At 45.0% G+C, this 22314-nt stretch overlaps 2 protein-coding genes across 5 annotated transcripts in view; one reads left to right on the top strand and one right to left on the bottom strand.

Moving 5' to 3' along the window:
• Positions 1-7247, top strand: part of nr1h5 (nuclear receptor subfamily 1, group H, member 5) — a 13564-nt gene extending 6317 nt beyond the window's left edge. Inside the window, exons 3-11 of one of the 2 annotated variants that reach the window (XM_085781267.1) lie at positions 3391-3789; positions 3893-4033; positions 4126-4250; positions 4948-5046; positions 5138-5234; positions 5949-6065; positions 6169-6258; positions 6360-6473; positions 6725-7247. In XM_085781267.1, the coding sequence (XP_085637393.1) occupies positions 3391-3789; positions 3893-4033; positions 4126-4250; positions 4948-5046; positions 5138-5234; positions 5949-6065; positions 6169-6258; positions 6360-6473; positions 6725-6927 (1385 nt within the window). In that variant the 3' untranslated portion in view covers positions 6928-7247. The remainder of the gene's footprint in view (positions 1-3390; positions 3790-3892; positions 4034-4125; positions 4251-4947; positions 5047-5137; positions 5235-5948; positions 6066-6168; positions 6259-6359; positions 6474-6724) is intronic. The other variant, XM_085781269.1, reaches the window with a different exon arrangement.
• An 829-nt stretch (positions 7248-8076) lies between these two features.
• On the bottom strand, positions 8077-21631 carry brpf3b (bromodomain and PHD finger containing, 3b). Of its 3 annotated transcripts, none has more exons than XM_085781264.1 (13): positions 21256-21631; positions 18157-19772; positions 17874-18030; positions 17585-17716; positions 16447-16575; positions 15953-16265; positions 14693-14977; positions 13376-13978; positions 10656-10737; positions 10475-10563; positions 9988-10082; positions 9592-9746; positions 8077-9441 (listed from the first exon to the last, which is right to left on the bottom strand). In XM_085781264.1, the coding sequence occupies exons 2-13, from the start codon at positions 19746-19748 to the stop codon at positions 9258-9260; spliced, it is 3816 nt and encodes a 1271-aa protein (XP_085637390.1). In that variant the 5' UTR covers positions 19749-19772; positions 21256-21631; the 3' UTR covers positions 8077-9257. The 3 variants fall into 3 exon arrangements, with proteins under 3 accessions (XP_085637390.1, XP_085637392.1, XP_085637391.1); XM_085781266.1 differs by having other exon boundaries at positions 10475-10560; XM_085781265.1 differs by having other exon boundaries at positions 13376-13975.
• Positions 21632-22314: the final 683 nt, after the last annotated feature.

Here is a 22314-nt window from a genome sequence, read left to right as displayed (position 1 = left end):
CTGCATTAGCATCAAAACAAAGTAGGCTAAATAAAAAATGATAATACATACGTAGTCTAAGAAAAAAAGTGGAAAAGTCAGGGGCCCACTTTAGTATTCTTTCAGGGGCCCCAGAATGCCTAGCAACGGCCCTGACTATACTGAGTTAGATTTGTTGCTCTTTTCTCCTGCTCTGCATCCATTGTAACTTTTCAACATGAATCCATGAGCTTTTATTCATCACTTTCCAGTTCTGGGTGAGATGGAGGAAAGAGAGGCTGAGGAGGTTGAGCTGGCGCGCTACGTTCACAGCACGCAGGGAGGCTGAGCGTGCATCCGACAATCTATTTATACTGAAGTGTATCATCAACAATTCCCCCTGTTGTCTCCCCTCCAGCCCTAAGGAGGGGGCGGGAGGGTGGATGGACTGCTACGGGGGGTAGTTTGCTGGTGTTGTTTTGCTCCCTAGCGTGCGTGGGATGGAAGGGAGGCCGAGGAGTGTTTAGACAGCATTCAAATGGTTTACAAACAGCACGAACCACAGCTCTGTCACACGTCGACAGAGCGAGGACCCCCCTCCCAAAAAAACCCCATCTCCGTCACAGTCTGGTGAAGACAGGAAACATCTGGAGAGAGAACGAAAGAGAGGGGAGACAAAGGGAGGGACGATAAGTGTCCTTTAAAACTGATGGTTCTGTTGACACACGGGTTCAGTCCAATGAAATCAAACATGCAGCAGCTCTGTGCATCCACCATCATCAATGCAGTCAGGTAGAATAGTACTGTTGTACCTGTTTACTGGATCAGTGATCAGGGTTCGATCGATGAAGACAGAACATTGATGACTGATCGATTATGACAGTAGCATGCATGATTTTTTATTTTGCCCTAAAGTTACAACAGAGAGTAGAAAACCAGAGGTGCATCTCATCTGGAGCGTTTCTCTGTCATTTTGAAAATAAGCTGAGCTAAAAAACGGAGTCAGGTTGAAACTGTGAAAGTTTTCATATTGTTTTGACTCCTGTGTCACCTCATGGTTGATGGTTGAGGTGCACGGCCCAACTGCAAACAAGCCCTGAGTCGATCTGACTGGACCCAGTAGCCTCATCCTCATTTACAAACCATCAGTGGTCATTGGGGTTATCTCTTCTCTGCCTGAGCTTTGTGACTTTTTATCAGGGAGCCTGGATTACAAATGTAGGGGCGTGGCTTTTATCAGAAAGGGGCGGGGTTATAATGAAAAGAATTAGAGATGTCAGATTTTAGGAATAACTCTTTCTTTCTTTCTTTCTTTCTCAGACAACAAACATTTGCTGAGAGTCAACACGGTTTCAGCTGGCCATTTTGTTTTACCCAGAATTCATTCCTACTACAGACCATTTTGAGATAAATAGCTAAACTGCTTTGTGTGTGATGAATTTAGTTTGTTGTATCCAAGCCACAGTCAAAGGCCCTGATGCCGAGTTGCATTATGGGAAGAGAAGGTTCCAGTAGTTTTTAACCAGGAGCTAAAATAACAATGTGTCGAAGCTACAGGACTTGTTTTGGAGTTTCAAACACATGAAAACAGATTTTATTATCCGTCCTGGTGTTTCACCATCAGTGCATCTCCCATCTGCTGTGCTCCCCAGACCGCCAACTGTTGGGTGGGCTCTGCCTTTACGGTGTCCCAATCGTCATGTGGTCCAGCTGTATGTTACGAAGCAGCCAGTGGTCGCACATGTTTTCTCAGCAGAGATGGGACTTGCAAAACACAAGCTGCTCACCCACACTCAGAGATGTTTCTAAAGCCGTCACAACACGGAGTGACCATCATGTCCAGCGTAGATGATCAAAAACAGTTTGAACTGGCAGTGGGAGCCGTCAGCTGCATCCTGTTTCAGCAGCCTGACCAGTTCACAAGGTCTCACTCCGGCCTTTTATTGTTTCCCCTAAGAGCCATAAAAGCAGTGAAGTCACACGAGTCACGTCAGACCACATTCTTGTGACGCTCTTTGACTCGCAGCGGTGTAATGGTGTCGCTGGAAATTACGTTTCGGTCACGCAAAGGCAATCAGTCTCCTCAGTCCCCCAAGTCTGTGTTATCTCTACCTTAGCATTTGAACTTGATGCTGCCAACAAGATTTATCTTTATGTTTTTGGTTAGGAGCATCCTTTAATGACACAAGAGAAAGTTTTATTTAATTTGATATCATCATGTCAATCATATTAAATATTTTATATGTTTTTTGGAACCAGGGATTTCTTAAAACCAATAGTTGGTTAGTCTTCTTTTGGTGCATGCCCTGTACAGTATATACAGTATATTTTTTGTCCGATGTGTTTCTTTGCTCTGCATCACTATACCTATCAATTTGAAGACATGTGATATTCAGCTGTTTGGGTACAGTAGAGGTTTTGGGTCAGCCCTAGGTAATTACAAATTAGGCTCTGGAAGTGTCATTTTCATTCGGCAATAGTAAAGGTTAATTTCATTACATTATTATACATGTATACTGTACCTCCTTCCTGGTTTCCCTCTTCTTCCATTCCTCTTTTTTATATAATATTTCAAACCTAGAATGTGCCTATACTCCCTGTGCCATGGGCCTCTGATCTGCTTCTCTGCTTAAGCTCTAATATTGTCATATATAATTTATTTACCTACAGCTTCTTCAAAACAATTCCATGGTCCTCTCAAAAAGGCTTGTTTAAAAAAATTGATGATTCATTTCCAGTCAAATTTCTTACATAATTGACCGTTGATTCCTTTCTGACAGTTTGAAGAGAGAGATGCACTCAAATTCTAGTGTTGTTTTGATGAACTTGTTGTTGATCCTTTCATGGGGTTTGAGAAGAAAGTCACTAGATAGAATTTATATTGCAAACATTTTGTTCTAATAGAGATGAGCAGTAAATCTTTTTCTTCTCTACAGGAAGTTTAATTCCCTTTTCATGTGTTTTTAAAATCAGCTCATTGTGCTTGTTTCTTCCACCAATCAGTAACAAGCAGCAGAAAATATGGTCACAGTCTCTACTTCAGCAGTGATTAATAACCTTTTTCTTGTTTTTGAAGAACATTATGATGTCACACTGAGGTTTAGACATTTGGACGTGAAATGTCTTAGAGGAGTTTGAGTTATGAGCCATAATTATTCTTATTATTGCAGAGGGAATTTCTGATATATTACTGAATTATTCTCATATAATAAGAATGTGAAGTCGTGTGACCTTGACCTTTAACCTTTTCTACCAAAATCTAATCAGTTCATCTTTGAGTCCAAGTGAATGTTTGAGCCAAATCTAAACACATTTCCTTCCAGTAGTCTTGAGATAAAAGTATTTAAGAGGCCAAACTGTGTTTTTTGAGGTAAATGTTCTAGTTTTCTTTAGTTCCAGAAGTTCCTGAACCTCCGTCCTTCTCTGTTTCAGACATGCTGGGTGACCCTCTGGGGTACCCCCTGCAGGACCCCGACCTCCAGCTGCTCCCGTACAGCCAACAACAGTACAGCACTGCCAACGTCCCCTTCTCCCTCTACAGCCCCCCGCCCTCCTCCACCTCCTCCCCGTCCTCCACGTCCTCCTCCACACAGCTCTGCCACCCCCCCTACCACTACAGCGCTCACTGCCTGGAGGCCCCCTGCGACCCCGGCCCAGAGCCGCACTGCGGGGTCCTGGCTCAGGGCCTCGGAGTCGCGGGACTATCTCTGGGACGAAGGTCACGGATGGGGTTGGGAGGGAAGAGCAGAGGTCAGGATGAGCTGTGTGTGGTGTGTGGAGATAAAGCGTCAGGGTATCACTACAACGCTCTCACCTGTGAAGGGTGTAAAGGTACCACCCACCCACCCACCCACCCAGCTGTCATTTACCTGTTCTTCTTATTCATCTACCTTCTGCTTCAGCGTCAAATGGTCCTTCTCCACCTGTGCTGTAGGTTTCTTCAGGCGTAGTGTGACCAAAAATGCCGTCTATCACTGTAAGAGCGGAGGCGGCTGTGAGATGGACATGTACATGAGGAGGAAGTGCCAGGACTGTCGGCTGAGGAAGTGTCGTGCCGTGGGAATGCTGGCCGAGTGTAAGACATGTCTGGAATGGATCGACCTGCATGAAGTGAAGTGTTCAATTTAATCTAAACACACCAGTGTGGACATGTATGTTTCCCCTCAGGTCTTCTGACTGAGGTGCAGTGTCAGTCGAAACGCCTGAGGAAAGGAGGGAAAAGCAGAGGACAGGACGAGGAGGAGAACACAGACAGCAGGAGGGTCAGCTCCACCAGCAGACTACCGGGACAGGTGAGTGATGGCGCCTTCCTCCTGTGTCCTGTGTCAGGTGCTCTTCTCATCTTCCACAAATCATTTGAACCACAGGGGATTCATAACTGAGTTTCCAGCTCCACCTTTGACATGAATATCTTAAAGGGATAGTTCAACATTTTGGCAAATTGGCCCATTGCCATAATCCCTATATTCATTTCTTTATTTCAGACCCAAGGGGATCCATATTGCAATAAAAGCACAGTATATTGTAAGCAAGCAGTCTCTGAGTTGTTGGATTGTGTATTTGATGAGTTTCACGAGGGAAACCAAGAAATCCCTCCATAGCGTAGCTCTGAGCAGGTCATGGCTCTGCTCTAAAAACAGCTTGCACCGACAAATAACGGTAACGAACTGACTCCAAAACTATAGGGATTATGGCAATGGGCCAGTTTGCCAAAATGTTGAACTATCCCTTTAAAAACACAATAACAATTAAATTTGGTTCTGATGGTGGAGTCTGCGGATTTTCTTCCATCACCACCACCATCAGGTTCACATCAATAGCTTTGAGTAGAGTAGGTCAACAATATTTTATGGATATAGATATTGCATAGCTTCAATTATGACACAGTTTCACACAGATAGTTAACACTTTATATGATGGGATTAACAGAAATTTTTGTGTAAAATCTGGTTTAATCCTGTTATGTGTGTTCACAACTGACTTCATCAGGCTGTGTCGCCCACTTTAACCCGAGAACAGAAGTACATGGTGGACAGGATGGTGGAGGCCCATCGACTGTACAGAGCACAGAGCGGCAGCCACAGCAGGGTAGGTCACAGCGTGGAAACATTACATCACATCTCCCACAGGCACATTAAATGTCTCCATGTTGTCCTCATGATGTTGTGTGTGTGATCAGCTGTTTGAGTGGCCGTATGCAGACGAGGGGGACGTCCTGTCTGATGTTGTGTCTCCACACCTGCAGAGACTGCTGCAGTTTGCCAGGACAGTGCCAGGTGAGACAGACACAAGGTCCATGACTGTACTCAAATCAGATTGAAGGCACGGACGAAAAACCTGTTAGATTTCTCATTCAGAGTTCAATATCATGGTCAAAAACAAAACAAAACCCCTAAAAAAAGTAAAATAAACATATAGATAGATCATAAAGATCTATAATAATTACTTAATATTGCTATTTTCACCATATCAGCTAATGGTCTATATTATATATGATAACACCATTATCTGTGGGTTTTACTGAGCCTCAAGACAAACAGGAGTAAAAAGTGTTTTCAGACACAGTGAAGCTCTATGACGCAGAAATGTTGAATATTTCTGGGCACAATTTGTTAGTGAGATGAGTTCATCGTTCATTTAGACTTTTTTTAGTTGATTTTTTTTCTTACATGAAGAGACAAACAGAATATAGACAAACTGTTCTTTGGTCAGTGAGTGAGAGAATGGAAAATGTCATACGAACAAAATTGTACATCAAATATAGGATATAGAATAATCAAAAATAGACATATCATATTACACAATACAATAACACTAAAATACATTTTATTCACACATACACCTCATAATTTGCTCACCTACATGCATGACCATGTACATGAACGCGCTCCTACATGATGATGAGTCACTTAGCTAAAGAATTATTAATTATTATAATCAGTGTTGTATATCTTTGCAGTGTCCCCTGAGCTGTGAAATTGTGGTTTCAGGTTTTGACCTCCTGGACTTCTCAGACCAGAGCTCTCTGTTGTCCGTCTCCTCTCTGGAGGTCATGTTTCTGCTCTCAGCTCAGCAGTTCTCCAACAACCCAGCGAGTCCCATTCCAGGTGATTAAACCCAGTAGCAGGAGGAGGAGGAGGAGGAGGAGACACAGAGATCACTCACAGAAATCTACATTAATCACTTGCATTCATGTTTCTCTGTCGTCAGCTCTGCAGCTATTTACTACATCAACACACAACTGGCTGAGGAACGTAGAGTCAAAGGAAAACATCCACAGCAGCTCACCGCTCAGCTCAGGTGAGTCCAGATACACTCACTCACTGAGAGGTGAACTGCAGTCACGTTACTGTTTCATACTGAGAGTGAATGAGGTGTTTCCTCTTGGCCGGTGTGATCAGGAGGCGGTGAGGATCTCTTCGGCCCAGTGCTCAACTTCTTCCACAGCATGAAGACGCTGCGCGTGACGGAGGCCGAGTACAGCCTGCTCACTGCCACCGCCCTGCTCTGCTCAGGTCAGACCAGCTGTCCGTGCTCTCTCTGCTTGAAATGATCCAATCACCTGCAAGTCAAATAATCAGTATAAAGCAATCTGCAGCCCTGCAGTGAATGATTTACTCACTCACCGACTGTGACTTTATCAGGTGCTGTCATGTTTCACAGCTGTTCAGCGTCACTCACACAGTAGTGTTGTAGAAAAGTCAATAGGTCAAATTGATGTTTGTACATTAACACAAAGATTTCTCTGTCCTACTGTGTCCTGCAGACCGGGCGTCCCTGCAGGCAGCCAGCTGTGTTGAGAAAATGCAGGAGCTGATCTTGGACCTACTGTCCAGGGTGTGTGGGGCCCAGGCCGGAGCTGCACGAGGGGGACCGCAGAGGTTCGGTCGCCTGCTGGGGAGACTGACGGAGCTCCGGACCCTCCGTCACAATTACCTCCTCCTGATGAGACAGCAGCCCGGGCCCTGACGGAGGAGAGGAGGAGCAGCATCACTGTCACTGTCATCTCCAGGGAGTCAGGTGGTCGGAGTGAACACACACACCTCTGAGAATGTAACCTGATATTGATCACGGTGTTGATCGACACGCCTGACTTCCTGTTGCTGAAAGACTGACACACACACGTCAGCGGTCTTCGGTCATCGTTGAATCTGAGCTCCTGATGGGACGGACACGTGCTCATAGACTGATGCAGTTTGTCTGAGCAGGGAAATGTTTATAGGTCTTTTTATAACTGTTGTTTATAACCAACATGTACACATGCAGTACTTAATAAAACAAGAATCCAACCTGTGTTGTGTTCACTGCAGCTCATCAATGTCAGTAAAGGAATTACCTCATTCAAAAATCGCCTCCTGGCGGTCGTATCCCTCCCCATTTTAGTCAAAATTTTAAACTTTTATTTGTATAGCACCAATTCATAATATGTATCATCTCTTGGCTCTTTACAGGGGGGTGGGGGAGGAGAGAGCACTAGACCACGAACAGCAGTTTATACTGATGACTGTTAATTGTAACAGTGAAAACAACAACAGTTATGCCAATAACACCTTGAAATAATAGCAGACTATTAAGCATTATGAAATACTTAAATCATCATTTATAAAGCAATCCTCCTACATTGATAGGAGTGTGTAGATCATTATAGTTATAAATTGATAAATGTCTGTGTGAATTGACTGTATTTTCACAATAAATTATGGATTAAGTATTTAAATTAATTACAAACCAGTTATTTGGGTGAGGTCAGTGGTAATGGTGATACTGCACATGCCGTTAGTCTTCTAATAGATAAATTAATTGATAAATAGGAGAAAACAATCACAGTTTCAGCAGAGAAATTACTTTACATCTTTCTTTAAAGGGATAGTTCAACATTTTGGCAAATTGTATCAAATGTGAACAATTACGTTCAGTGGATCTGGAGTCTTTACAGTCAGTTGACTTTCAGTCACCATAATAGTCAGTTCATTCTTACATCCTTGTGAATGCTTGTACCATCGAAGTGAACATAACATGGCTGCTGCTCTGACTGTTGCCATCACAGACAGAGGAAAAACAACAACAAAAAAAAAACAACTAAATTTTAAAAAGTAAACCACGACACACAGCTGCAGCTAAGTATCCCAAAAGGCTTTTAATAGAGCATTGATTTCCCAAAATGAGGAAATACTGGTTCAGACAAAATATTTGGTGAGCAGGTAAAATATGCAGGTAGTACAAGCTTATAAAGGTGTATTTTTCCATTTGATAAAATGGGGCTCTTGACAATAAATAGAATCTTCTGGGGGGTGGGGGGTTAAACAGTGAATGATGGCGATTGGTTCAAACATCAAACCCAGCGTGAAATTCATCTGTTAAAATGTTGGCTGCATGTTTTGATTTTTCTTCTTTAAAACCTCACTCCATTATTTTAAATAAAATTTCATTCTCATCTTTAACCAATATAGCTTTATTTCTATAGTTCTGTCTTCCATAAATAAATTATTTCTCTCTGTATCAAAAAGAGAATTCAAATATAAAGAACAACGGCTCATTGTGTTGTATGCTCTGAATGTACACACACACGCACACACACACACACACACACACACACACACACGCACAGCACAATGAAATTACATCAAAGACAACCTTAGTACACTGCAGCAAGTCAGGAATTATTTTCTCTCCACAAATATACACAGCCTCGTTTTGCCCTGTGTGGGTTGATTGAAATACGCATTTTTAAAAACAGCAACATTAAATTAAATTGGGTTTGATAATACACATACATATGTACACAAAGTGTGCCTTTTCAATATACAAGTGTCTTTGTAAAAGAAAGTTTAAAAATGTAAAAAGCTATTGTATAAAAGATGGCAGTGATCCATTCATTCGTCTTCTGTGGTTCATAGAAATGTCAAATCTCTTTTCTGACTATTTGTTTCCTTGGCAGTAGCATTAAACAAAATAGAGGGGAATTCTTTTACGCTTGATCCGGACACACGACCTCAACACATCCACGTGGAGCGAGCCGACGCCTCCGTACAGTCCTGGCTGGGTGCAACTCCGTCCTCATCCTCAACGGCATCGAGGCGAACACCATCGCTCCTGGTGTCAGACACTAGTGGTTTGGTAACGGACTACAAGTCCAGGACTCTGTGCTGCCATAGCAACCTCTTCAGACCAGAGTGTGAATTACAGATTCAACCTGCAGGAGGACTCGCCCCGTCCACCTGCTGCTTTAAGACCAATGAGAGAGAGAGAGAGAGAGAGAGAGAGAGAGAGACGCTCAAGTGTGGGCTCACACTCGCCCTCTACAGGTAGTTGGAAGCCACGAAGCCCTGGCTGTGGCTCACCCGGCTCTGGTGGATCATGGCACGGTCGTACGCCACCTGGACAGACTTGCGGATGCTGGACTTGCGGGCCTCCATGATGCGCAGCTTGTCCGCCGTGTCGTCCACGCCCAACGGTGTCACCTTGTCACGTGGGAGCCACTGCCTGCAACAGCAGATGTGGACTGTTAGTCTCTGAACACGAGTGATGATGATAGATTGAAACAATTTATAGCATCTTGGGGAAAGTAGATTAATTATGTAACATTGCAGAGGCAGGTTGGACTGGTGGTCATAATCCACATTTCAAACTCACCATGTTCGCTTGTTGTCGAAGAAAAGCACCAGGTAGAGCCTCTCGTTGGTCTCCTCCTGTCTCTGCTCCCCCAACCTGAGGACGTCTTTGGGTGGGACAGGGATGGGAACCCCGTTGTGCAGCAGGCCGTCCTCGGGCATCTCTGGGTCGATGATCTGGAACAAACACACAGTCAGAGTCAGCTTTGCTCCTAAACTGAGGGAACCTCGAGTGTTTCATTTCAACTTATCAAAATATAGTTTGGTGGAAGCTGCGTGTTTTAAAAGCTACACCAAACTAAAGTTTATTATCATCCCTCTTAGCCATTAACAAAGCAGCAAAACAGAACAAGAAAAACAAACACTACAAACAGTGTATGCAGTGACTGAAGGTGAAGCTTCAATAATAATAGATCACCAGAGCAGGGTAGGAGGGATATCCTCGACATTTGGCCCAAACCAGATCCAAAGGCTCCAGCTCCGTCTCATCCTCTGATGTTTGGCTGCCATTCCCTGAAACAAAGCAACAGACATGTTCTGTAAGAAAAGAAACTATATATTGATTTTGACACATATTTGGCATTTCACACTGGGAAAATCTATTTTTCATTTTTTAAGGACCAGTGAGTCCCACACAGATACAGTGGATACAGTTTCTCAGGGCCAACAGGTAATGAGGATGTTGTGTGTTGCAAAAATGTGCAGACAGACACATTCATGAGACCAAAAATAAGACACTTAAATTTCTTCCTTTTAGGAGCTGATTCTTTTTACCATGTGGACACACAACATAAAATTCAGAGCAGATTACAGTTTGTGCACAAGTAAAAAAACAAAACCCAATTAAATTGTTTTCTGCCAAAACAAATTAACTAAAGAAAGCAAAACAAAACAAGGAAGCATACCGGTGTAATCTGAGTCTCCATTGACTATCTCCATGAAGGGAACTTTGGAGAGAGCTGGTTTCCCAAGGCTGCGTTTAGGTGGTGAGCTGCTGTAAGACAGACAGCACATCGTATTAGCTTAGGGTTCATCAATCATCACTTAAAGCAGACAAGAAATAACAGCAGACACATCACATCTTACATCTCTTTATGAAGGACTGGACAAGGGCTGTACTCAGCATCGGAGCCACCATCTTTGTGCTTGTTGAAGCCGTTCGTCAGTCCTGAAAGTGAGAAGAGATCCACATCAAAACAGTAAAGAGACCAGAAGGAAACACAGAGAAAGAGGACGTTATGAGTCTTTGCTCAGTCACAATGAAACACGAGACACAGACAGAGCAGCTTTAAAAAGAGAGAAGATTTGCGTCATTGAAATATAATGTTCTCTTTGCTTATGAAACTGTGTTGAGACCAGTTAGACTGTGTCAGAGCACATCAGGTGAGTAGGACCGATCTCTACACCTAAAAGGCGACATTTTATGGAAATATCACTTTTTGAAGGCTTGTTAACATGTATTTGGGTGTTTTGTGTGTTAAATCTGTAATTTGCAGGCTCCAGAAGTTGAAATCCATGTGGTTTTATGAGCTGTTCCCTCAGTTGTCATACAATGAACGTAATTTGTTTTCAAATTTGCATAATACCACCCCTACCTGTGAGTACCGGTACCGGTAGAGGGGGCAGGGTGGGGTGAGCAGTGGCTCACTTGCATTCAAAGGGACAGGCACTGACACCAGCTGTTCTGAACAGGGCTGTTTTGAGTGGATTAAAAGAGCTGTGATGTTTGATCTTTGGGGTATTTTGACCAAAGCATGTCACAGACATGTCTTTAAGACACCTGGGAACTATTGTGATTTGTGGAAAAGGGACAAATATGTCTCCTTTAACTAGATCAGATCCTTCAAGACGCATGTTGTTAACACAAGGTCTGATCAGGACCGGTGATAACAACCATGCAGCATCACATCATACGAGAGAAGAAAAGACAAAGGAAGGACATACGAAAGTTAATCAAACTAAAGCCTGATGAGTTTAAAATGATCAGAACTAGCTTGTTCACCTGAAGTGATAAACAGATAACAATGAAAACAAAAGCGGATAACAATGAGTTGACGACTGCTGAGGGATGAAAAAAAATGCAGCTTCATCTCATGGGAAACAAACAGCACTAGAACAACTTGTGCATTCCTTCTAGGGCTGCCACAAACGATTATTTTGATAGTCGACTAGTCACCGACTATTTTTTTCGATTAGTCGACTAATTGGATCATGCGTAAATTGAATGTAAAACATACAGCTTATCGCACCAGCATGCAGCTGCTCTTATCCACAAGTTTCCGAACGTCATCTATGGGCAAACCCGGAAGCCGGTTTTGCCGGTTTGGTGGAATTGTACGTTTACGTTTCCATGGTTTTCAGTCGTTGTCATATTTGCGGTAGACGCATGGATCTATTAACGCTGGCTTTTAACACGGATGTCAATTTGTGTGATATCCACTGTTAAAAGCTGGTGTGATGATCCATGCGTTTTACAGATTTTCATTGGGGGGGGGGGGGGGGGGGGGGAATCCATGCATTTACCACGATTACCGAAACCATGGAAACGTAAACTTCCACCGGAAGAGCAAAACCGGCAAAACAGGCTACGTTTTTGACGTTCGGAAAAAGGTGGATATAACCATCATTAGCTTTCAGCGTTTAAGGTATATGCTAACTTAAAATAGAGACAATTAAGATGATAGTTCATTAAACTTTTAATGAAATATGCAGCTTTAACTGTAGCATAAAGTGCAAACAGCTGAGTAAAATAAGGACAAGGCACTGGCCTAAACAACACCAAAATAAATACTTAGGGTTTTTTAGGTTTTTCTTTCCTTCATTTGTCTCTGGCATCATATGAATAAAATGAGGTGGACACCTGAAACTAGGGAATTATTCACAATAAAATGTTTTGGTCTCACTCAAATATAACAAAAGTAGCCTACATTTTGTGCTCAGTGTAAATAATAGTCGTTCTGTTAAAAAAAAATCGAATAGTTTGAGACAATCGTCTTGTCTGAAAAAATGTTAATGTCCCTTTTTACTGTCACAGAAGGAGAAACATGGAAAGACTCCACCAGAAAGTTCTGTGTGAAACTCTGTCAAATGAAAACAAGTGAAACTGAGGTGCAGTTCAAACTCTGCGAGGTGCGGACTGTGATGGGAAGCTATTGACGCCGGGAGAGAAGACTTCCTCGTTAAGATGAGCGCTCATTACGTGACCAGGACCGCTGTGACCGGAAGCGATCTTATTTTTAACTGACGAACGGCTGTTTTTCAGTCCGTGATTTAAAACGATGGACCGGCGGTACCGCTCCTAGTATCGCTTCTCATTTAAAATGACAGACGAGAGAGAGAGAGAGAGAGAGAGAGAGAGAGATGGGTGGCGGCGGCGGAGGGGGGGTGGGGGGTGGCTTTGGGAGGGGCTACACCGGTGCCGCTTGATGACGGACAAGAGAGGTAGAGAGAGAAAAGAGAGAACACCTGTACTAACTCACCTTGAGTGAGTGAGTGCACGTGTGTGTGTGTGTGTGGTGGGTGGCTGCGGCTGCGGCTGCGGGTGTGGAAGGTGCTGCAGCAGTTTTGAGTGAAAAACAAAGTAAAAAAAAAAACAAAAACGACGTGTCGACTATTAAATTAGTTGTCAACGATTTTAATAGTCGACATAATCGTGACTAGTCGTCCAATCGTGGCAGTCCTAATTCCTTCACATCCTTTTTGACCGACATCGTTATAGTTTTATATAAACCAATCAACTGGTGGCTCATACCAAATATTAGCCAAGAAGATTGGATCTGAAATTTAAAGGATTTAAAGATGCTTACCACTTTCCAGTGCATGATTTGGCGTCTTCTCCAGCTCACCGTCGGAGCACGTGTCTCGAATGGGGGTCCACTGTTCGTTGAGAGTTGGGGGTCCGGGGCTTTTCTGTGGGGTCTTGGATGGAGTGGACAGAGGTGTGGAGGATGGGGTGCTGGCTGCGGAGCTGGGTGCGGTGGGTGCGCTGACCGTGTTGTCGTCCTGCGGCCCCTTTCCATTCACCACGGGATTGTCTCTGTCTCTGAACAACTTTGCTCCGTTTTTTGCCTTTTTGAATAACACGGAGGTCCGTCGTCCCACCCCTCCCGTGGTGGGCCGCGGGGGGGCGCTGAGCTCCGGCAGGCCATTGGCCACCGCCCGCCCCTCACTGTGCAAACTGGGAGGCGGCGAGCCCGGCCGCTCCTGCGTTTTAGTGCAATTAATGTTCTCTGTGGCGGCGTCTGAGAGGTCACTGTCCATCTTTAGGCGCTTGCAGGGCCAGCTGTGGGACTGGGGCTCCCCTGTGATAGGCCGCAGGGTGGGGGGCTCCAGCGGTGCGTCCCCCTGTCGCGGAGGAGGTGCCGGCCCAGTGGGTTCCAGTGTTGGTGGCGAAGTGGATTTGAGGTCTTCTGGAAGATGAGAGGAGAAAAAAATGAAATTCCGTTTCACTCCGCACTTTAATTGAAATGAATGTCCACTTAGTATGTAGTGTGATGTGGTGGTGTAGTATTCACACTGGAAAATGGTGTCACTCCGTAATGATTAACATCTCGCTCTAAGAATCTAACCACAGTCCAAAGGGAGTTGAGGTTTTTTCTGCAGATATGGAAGACCTTGTCAAGACGAGTGAATCAATAACTTTTGCTCTCACAACTGTAAACCGGCGACATGGTAACATGGCGGCGTTGTATGACGAAACTGACACAGACCACAGGTGCTCTGCCGCCCTCCTCTACGGTGACAACACTGTTTTGACTGGACTAGCCTGTAGTAAGTGGGATGGTATGGCATGACTGTACGTGGCCAATGGAGAAGTGGTGAGTCCATGAGTGATGTATAAAAGAGGTGCAGACATAGAGTGCACTGGGAGAGAGGAGTTGTGAGGCAGCCATGGCTAACGAGACTCTGTGGGCCCCTACTTACTAGACTGGAGACAGTGGGGTGGTTGGGGTTGGTGCGTGGGGGGGACCCTGGCTCAATTACCTGAGGACAATGTTCCGTTAGCTCATGTTCACAACTGGTCTCATTGAAAAAAAAGTGGCTATTTTTTTTTTTCTTTTTAAATGGTTCATACATTGGCAAAATTCATACTGCTGAGAGGTCGGTGGTTTCTCATCACCCACCTTTGTCTGAAGACGAAAGGCCGTTGTCCGCCTTGGTGTCTTTGTCCTCCTCCTCCTCCTCCTCCTCGTCCTCTTCCTTCAGGTGTCCGTTCAGGAGGCTGTGGCGGGGGTGCTGGCCCTGCCGGTAGCGGATGTTGTTGATCTCGCGACGGAGCAGGCGGATGCGTCGGGTCCGGGCGCCGCTGCATCTCATGGAGCTGACAAAGTCCAGCTTTTCTAACAGCTCCTTCAGCTGCTCCTCCACCGACATGTGAAGCCTGTTGTCCGGGTCCAGCACGCTGTCAACTGGACACAACGAACAGGGGTCAGGCTAATGGTGAAAATAGCATGATTTTCACAGATACAAATGCACTTGAAAATGGGGAAAAAAATCCACAAGAATCCACTGCAAATGCCCTCCACCAAACTAACTGGCCATGAATGAATTCACTACCTGTTACAGACTCATCCCTGATCCACATATCAATTACATACTGACAAAATGGTCCAACTTTCTACATCGTCTCCATATGCACTGCACCTGCCTTGAACAACGTTACATCTGCGATAATTAAACAGCAACCGACGAGCAAATTAATCAAAGAGTAAGACACACAACTAAATTGCCACAAAAATCACAAATCCAAATAGGAACGGTGAAGATTTCCAAAAATAAAAACTATGAACCATCTAAACAGGTATGAGCCCCCCCCCCTCTTGACAGCTTCTCAAATCTCAGCCCTCTGACTTCCTTGAAGACAAATTCATCATAAAAACTAAATGTCAGTATTCACAGATGCACAATATAAAACACATCAGAGTCAAACAGGATCTGCGTTCTGCCATTCAAAATAACTGGGGATGCACCAATGCATCGACTGAACATCGATATCAGCCAATATTTGCCTCATTACCTGCCATTGGCCACCAGAAAATACTGATTGAAGCGGCTGATGTTTATCTGTTATGTGGCATATTGTGCTGACTCAGAGGAGAAGCCTGTTTTTTTCTCTTTTTTGCGGGGACGTGACTCTGCCGAGATGCCAAAAGCGCACGTGCACGTTCAATTTGTTAAAATTAAGTGAGTGAAAATGTCTTTTTTTTTAGGAGTAATGAAGATTTCTTTGTTTCCTTTGCACAAAAGAGGAAAGAACAACAACAAAAAAAACATTGGTGTCAACATTGGCCCAATTGTTATTTTAAACATCAGTATCGGTATCGGCCCAGAATTTCACAATCGGTACATCCCTAAAAATAACAAAAGACAAGTGTGTGACTCACCATCCTCCCAAGTGCAGCTGTAAAAGTCTCTCTTCTGTGGCGACTCTGGCAGATGCATACCGGTGTCCAGGTCCAGGCCGGTGTTGGTGGCTTGTCGTTGTGCATGGCGCAGTATGGCCCCACCGAGGTCTCGGAGACGCAGCGCTGCCCGGTGGAAGACGGTGTCCTTGGTGTTGTAGAGGAGGCAGTTGGACACCATGAGGTTGAAGTCGACCTCCAGGTCAGCGACCGAGCGGTAGCCATGACTCTCCAGCTTTTTGCGCATGGTGGAGAAGTCCATGGGCTGGCTGATGAACTCCAGGTAATCTGGGACCTGAGGACAAGACATAACTCCTTATGTACAGACACACACTAGCAAAATAAAACATACTTTTGTGGAAGTGGGACTGAGGTATGAGGACAGAAACATATCTTGAACCAGTGGGCCATCTTACACGGCAACTCTTTAGAAAGTGTGTGCGAGCGTCTGGTGTCAGTGATGTAATGTGTCTGACCTCCTTGATGTTAACGGGCTCTGCAAAGATCTCGGCTGCGTCCTTTTCCTGTAGTTGGTCCAGAGTGGAGCGGAGCAGCACCAGCACTGGGGTCAGCTGCATCTCCAGAGCTGCCTGGTGAACCTTGACCTGCAGATGTTCGACAATGGGAATTTGATGTTAACATATGTGTAGGCTGCATGCGTGAAGAGAAGCGATGCGCGGTGAGGTGATATTTCATGATGGATCCTGTAATGTTTAAAAACCAAACGTGTGTCCAAGCACGATTAAATCAAACGGAGGACCAGTGACAACCAGAATTAGATTTTAACACCCACAGACAACTGTCTGTCCAGTGCATGAATGACTGTCAATCCAGATGGCCTTCACATTTAAAAGGGTCTTTGTTTAGTTTCCTCCTGGTAATGCCATCTCAGACACCAGAGTACATTTAAGGACATCCTAAAAAGTAACTGGTTTACATCTTTACTACTTTAAAATATCAGCCTTGAGGTGCTGAATTCTAAATATAGGCTTTTGTGCATTTGGAAAAAAAATTAATTAAAGCAGAAGTAAGTGGTCTGGTCGTTTTCGCTAATGCTGCGTTCCAGGCAGGCTTTTGAAATCGTAAATTACAGCTTCAAGTCACAACTTACGACTTTGTAGCGTTTCAGGCAACCCACTCGTGTTTTTCCGACCTGTTTTACCGGTGAAAGTCACTATAACGGCCACTCGTAACTTCCGACCGGTGAACTCGTACCAGATCGAACTGGTACCACTTCACGGTCGGAAAAATACGAGTTTCCTTGAACGCACCATAACAGTCCTCGTCCCTACGTCACCACATTCACGGCGTTCCTTGGCTGCACACACAGCCCTGCATGCTGTTCTCTCTCCTCATTGGATAAAAACTGTAGGATACGATAAATGTTTTCTCCTCGGCTCAGAGCAGAGCAGAGGGACTGAGAGACCCGTGTTTCGGTCCAAACACTCTATGTAAGTGATTGCTGTCGGAAGATATAACTATTTAAGACTTATATTAACACAAATATATCACTTACTTCTGCTTTAATGGTGAATTGACAAGCTCAAATAGCAAATGCAGTGAGAGAAGTCTCCGTGCCTGTGTCAACTTGTGAGCCTCATTGTTGTTTGTTACCTGCTCTCGTTTGAGTTTCTCCCTCTTGCGGATGAGCTCCACCAGCAGCCGAGCTTTTTCAAGGTCGTGCCGAAGCTTCTGCCAATATCTCAGCGCCTCTCTTGCTGCGGAGACCTTTTCATCCACCTCAGGCTGCAAGATACAAAACATTTTAAGGGTTCTGTTGAACATATATGGCAACAGAAATGTATCTGAAATCAATTAGCTATTGAGAGACAGATCAACACGCCAAATAAAAATCACAAAAGATGTAATTATCACAGGATGAAAGTTTGTTTCCTGTCCTGACCTGTTCAGTATTCCTTTGGGTTTGGATGTTAGAGTGCAAACGCCGGACCAGCGGCACGCCATTCCTCGACTGACGCTTCAGTAACCAGTAGCTATGCAGCCTCTGCATGAACTGGTTTTTTCTCTGGAAGATGATTCCTTTGCAGATGATATTCAGCCTGTACAACAGAGACAGATGCAGGTTGGTTGTTGTGCCGTCAACATGACTGGTGACTGATGAAAACCACCTTGGTCAGATGTTTGGCAACAACCCTACAGGTAAAACTAGTAAAAGAAAAGCTGACCTGCTCGTGGGGATCTGAGGCACCGTCACTTGTGGCGAAGCAGTTTGTTGGTCTGTCGACTCGGTTCTCTTCTTCCCTTTCTTTTTATCCGTTTTGCCGTCATCGTCAGATTTTCTGCCTTTTTTCGGTGTGGTTGGGCCCTCCGTGTAGGCGCTCCGTCCTCTGCTCGCCCTCCCTCTGCTGCCCACCACTCGTCCTTCATTCTCCTCGTCTGATAACGTTTCCTGTCCCGGTGGCGAGTGGGCCTCACAGAACGCAGTCTTCTTAACGGAGAACATGGTCCCGTTGACGTTCGTCTCTCGCACCGGGTCGATCTTCATGAACAGGCCGGCGCGCTGAGCACATGTGACGTGAAACGCGGTGTAACAATTGGCCTTGTGGCACTGAATGGATGCGCCGCGGCCTTTCTGCTTGCACAGGTAGCAGGTCAGTTTCCAGCGCGCCGGGGGAATGTTATTGACCCCCTCTACTGGTTCAAGAAAAACCGTGTTGGCAAAGCAGACTTCAGGAATCCAGATGGCACAGACCACGTGTGCCCAGCGGCCGTCGCTCGTTTGTTTGAAAGCGCCGCCGCGGTTCGGACACAGAACACAGTCGACGGGTTTCTGAGGGGACTGGAGGCAGCAGCGGCACAGCCACTGGCCCTCGGGGATGTAGGGCACTCCGTAGCACTCCTGGTGCACCGCCAGGTTGCAGGAGTCGCAGAAGAGGATGACGTTGCTGTTGAGGCACTCGTCGTCCAGGCACACGCAGCAGAAGGCATCGTCATCGACAGCGCTCTGAGAGGGCGCCCGGCTGCGGGCTTCCCGGTACGCTTCCTCCTCCAGCCGGTCCACCAGCAGCTCAAAGGTGTCCTGTGAAACAGTGGAGTAACCCTCCGACCCTCGGCCAGCGTTGACCATCTCCAGCCAGGCGGTGTCCTCTTCGTCCATGTCGTACTCTGCCTCGCCCTCCTGCTCCTCTGCTGAACGTTCAATGTAACGGTAATACGCCGTGGGCAGCGGCGGCGCCTCCACGGGCCTGAAGGTCTCTAGCACGCGATACTTGGGTTCAGGGAGGGTCATGTGGTGGTGGTGTGTTGTGTGTGTCTTTTCGGGTGTTTGTGGTTGGGAACTGGGGCAGTGGTTCTTTGAAGGTGGCGGCGACTTGATGGAGGAAGATTTGGAGTCTTTCCTGCGTCCTCGGGGCGTGACGGGTTTACGGGCACTGCTGGTGGGAGATGACGACTGCTCGCTGTTCTCCTTGTTGCTGTTACACTCACTAATGTCCTGAGCCATCATCTCGTCTTCGGTGATGACCTCCAGGGGATCCAAAATGGAAATGCGGTGAAGCCTACCATCAAGTTCCACCTCCACCACCTTCTGGGCCTGGGCATAGGTCAGGGTCTCTCTGCTGGGAGATGCTTTGAGGCTGTAAGGCGAGGGAGACCGCTGGCGAGCACCCCCCCGCCCGCCAACTGTCCCATTGGACTTCTTGACATCTTCTCCTCCGCCGCCTCGTCCTCTGCCTCTTCCCTCTCCGCCTCCCCCTCCCCCTCGTCCTCCTCCTCCTCCTCCTCCAGCCACCTGGCCTTTTCGACGTGGCTTCCTCATAGGCCACTGATCACAATTTCCCTCCTGGTGGTTGACAGAAAACAAAACAATATGAGAAATCTGTGATATCAGCCTGGAAATTATTATCAAAGCAAAAACATATTTTGCATATTGCACAAGAATATACATGATAATGAAAATGTTCTGCCATTATTTCTCCTTTTTAAGTCCCATGGGACACATTCTGTAATCCCTTTTTGCAGTCCTAACGCAAAGTTATTTTCAAAATATGGTGTTAATATTTTGCAATTATCATAAAGGAAGAACTAAGGCCTATAGGAGAATATCAGAAATTCTTCCTTTCTCTTAACAGACTGGGGGGATGACAGTATCTGTATTTGATTTACTGCAGCTGGCGGGCTGCCACAGGGTTGGTGCTGTGAGAGGGCAACAGAGACTTTAGTAAACAAACTTGACTTTAGACTGCAAGTTATAAACAAACAATGTGTCATTTGCAACACAAGTAAAGAGTAAAGGCCACAGCTGGATCTAACCTGATCAACCATTTGCAGGTAAGTTTACAGAAACTGGTACTTTGCTACAAAACTAGGACGTCCCATTTTTAAACTAAAAATATAGTAAACTGAAATTCCTGCCAACCTATAGTTATTCTCTGCTGATTAATTTCCCCTTGTGATCACTGTATAATATTTAACGTACTACAGAAACGAATGTAATTTCAGTAACAATGATACACAGGGAGGCTAACTGCTTCAAACTTGTTGACATTATTAAGTCTTTAAAAACATATCAGTCATGCCTCGTATGTTGCCACACTGTGTTATTAGGCATGACTATCACCTGCAGCGTAAACATTCCTTCACACACCTCAACTTGCAGCACTCTCACTCTTTGCCGGGGACTAAACTGTGCAGACAAACTGCATTGCCAGTTTTCCAGCTGTCGCCCCGAGGAGATCAACATTCACCGTCTAAAACAAACACGATCGGTTAAGAAAAGAAAAATTGTCTGTAGATTATTCTCGACTTTATCTCATTAACTGTTGGCAACTACTATCACTAGCCACAACACAACGGATACATCCAATCAGCTGTCGGGAAAGTTTGACTGACGGGCCCCAGAGCCAATCAGCTTCAAGAATACAACGGTCTCAACAGATCAGTGTCCTTATTTCGAGAGTAAAATGTCAGCCATATTTACAGTTTTAAAACACTGTTAAAAGCTCTTCTACAGCTAAGATCTTCACAGTTGTTGAATAATTTTGAAACGGCGCACTATCTTGTATATTCGGCGTCAGAAACGCACTATATTTTGACAATATTCCGGTATTCTGACATAAAAGTATAGAGCCAAGTAAAGATATCGGCTAGCTCGCCTGCTAACTCAACACACTGACAGTACCAGCGTTAGCAGGCTTGTTATTTTTTTTTCCCACCGTTGACATGGCGCAAAACAAGTTGCTCACCTCTCGTAAAAACTGTGCCACAAGTTCTGGAGCAGGAGATACTATAAAAACAGAATAAGTAGCAAACAAAAGCCTTCTTACCTATTATGGCAACTGACTGACACAGGTAGCTCGGCAGCCGGCGGTCTGAAGCCGCCTCTACAGTAATGGTTTCCTAGCCAGCCGCCTAACTTGCTGTACTCCCGGAGCTAACTGCTATCAGTAGCCGGCTACAGTTTGCTGCTACTGCCGGTATATTCCGCTGTTTTAAAACGCATCCGTTTCTTCACAACCCGGCATTTGGGAGGCAAGCGGTCAATCCCAAAGATTTACTGAGAGCAGGAGTAGTATATCTGCATTAGTAATTTTAGAAACAGCTTATTGTCGACCCAATTTTGTGAGAAGGAGAGAAACTAGCCTCCTTCGGCTAGCTGGCTAGCTATTTGGAGCCTAGAGTTACTTTATAAATCGATATTAGTCAGAGTGAGGGCATGACACTTCCGGATTGACCTTTCAAAATAAAGTCACGCTGGATGTCTCCATCATGTTTCATTTCATACACACACCCAACACGAGAGAGAATTTAATATCTATTAATTGTAACTCTTCTTCCTAACATGTGCTTTCATAACGTTTCATTGCCATAATTACTAAGACGTATCTATTTACCCACCTAAGTTGCATTAGCAACATAGTATCTGAGGGCTGTGTCCTCTCCTACACCATTTGTTTTCAGGTTACACATTCTTGGGAAAAAAAATAAAAAATGTATGATTTCTACCCATCTTGTCTGAATGTCTGTAGATGTTTTCCCTTCTCTTTGCCACCTTACATTGTGCACAGTGCTCAGCACTCTTTCAATCGGATATCCGGTAGAAATTTCTTTAGAAAAATTCACTGCCTTTAAAACTGGATCCGTAATCAAAAAGTGGGGAAAGTGAGTTGTTGTGGTATTATTTATGCTTGTGTATCGTTTTATTTTGATGACAGACCGCCTCACTTCCGTCTTGACGTGACGCCTGTGGGCTACCTTGATAACAGTGGTTGATACAACTTTAGCCCGCCCTCTTACGTCACCAGGCCATGATTTTCGCGCGCAAGCTATTTAACAGGGTCAGTGGCAGATCAGTCTGTATTGATCTTATTAACAGCTTTATGCTT

Source organism: Trachurus japonicus, chromosome 7 (assembly GCF_045865225.1).
Source record: "Trachurus japonicus isolate A0001 chromosome 7, Traja_1.0".
Classification (NCBI taxonomy): Eukaryota; Metazoa; Chordata; class Actinopteri; order Carangiformes; family Carangidae; genus Trachurus; species Trachurus japonicus.
The sequence above is the reverse complement of the archived record's forward strand: the minus strand, read 5'-3'. Positions and strand labels throughout refer to the sequence as shown.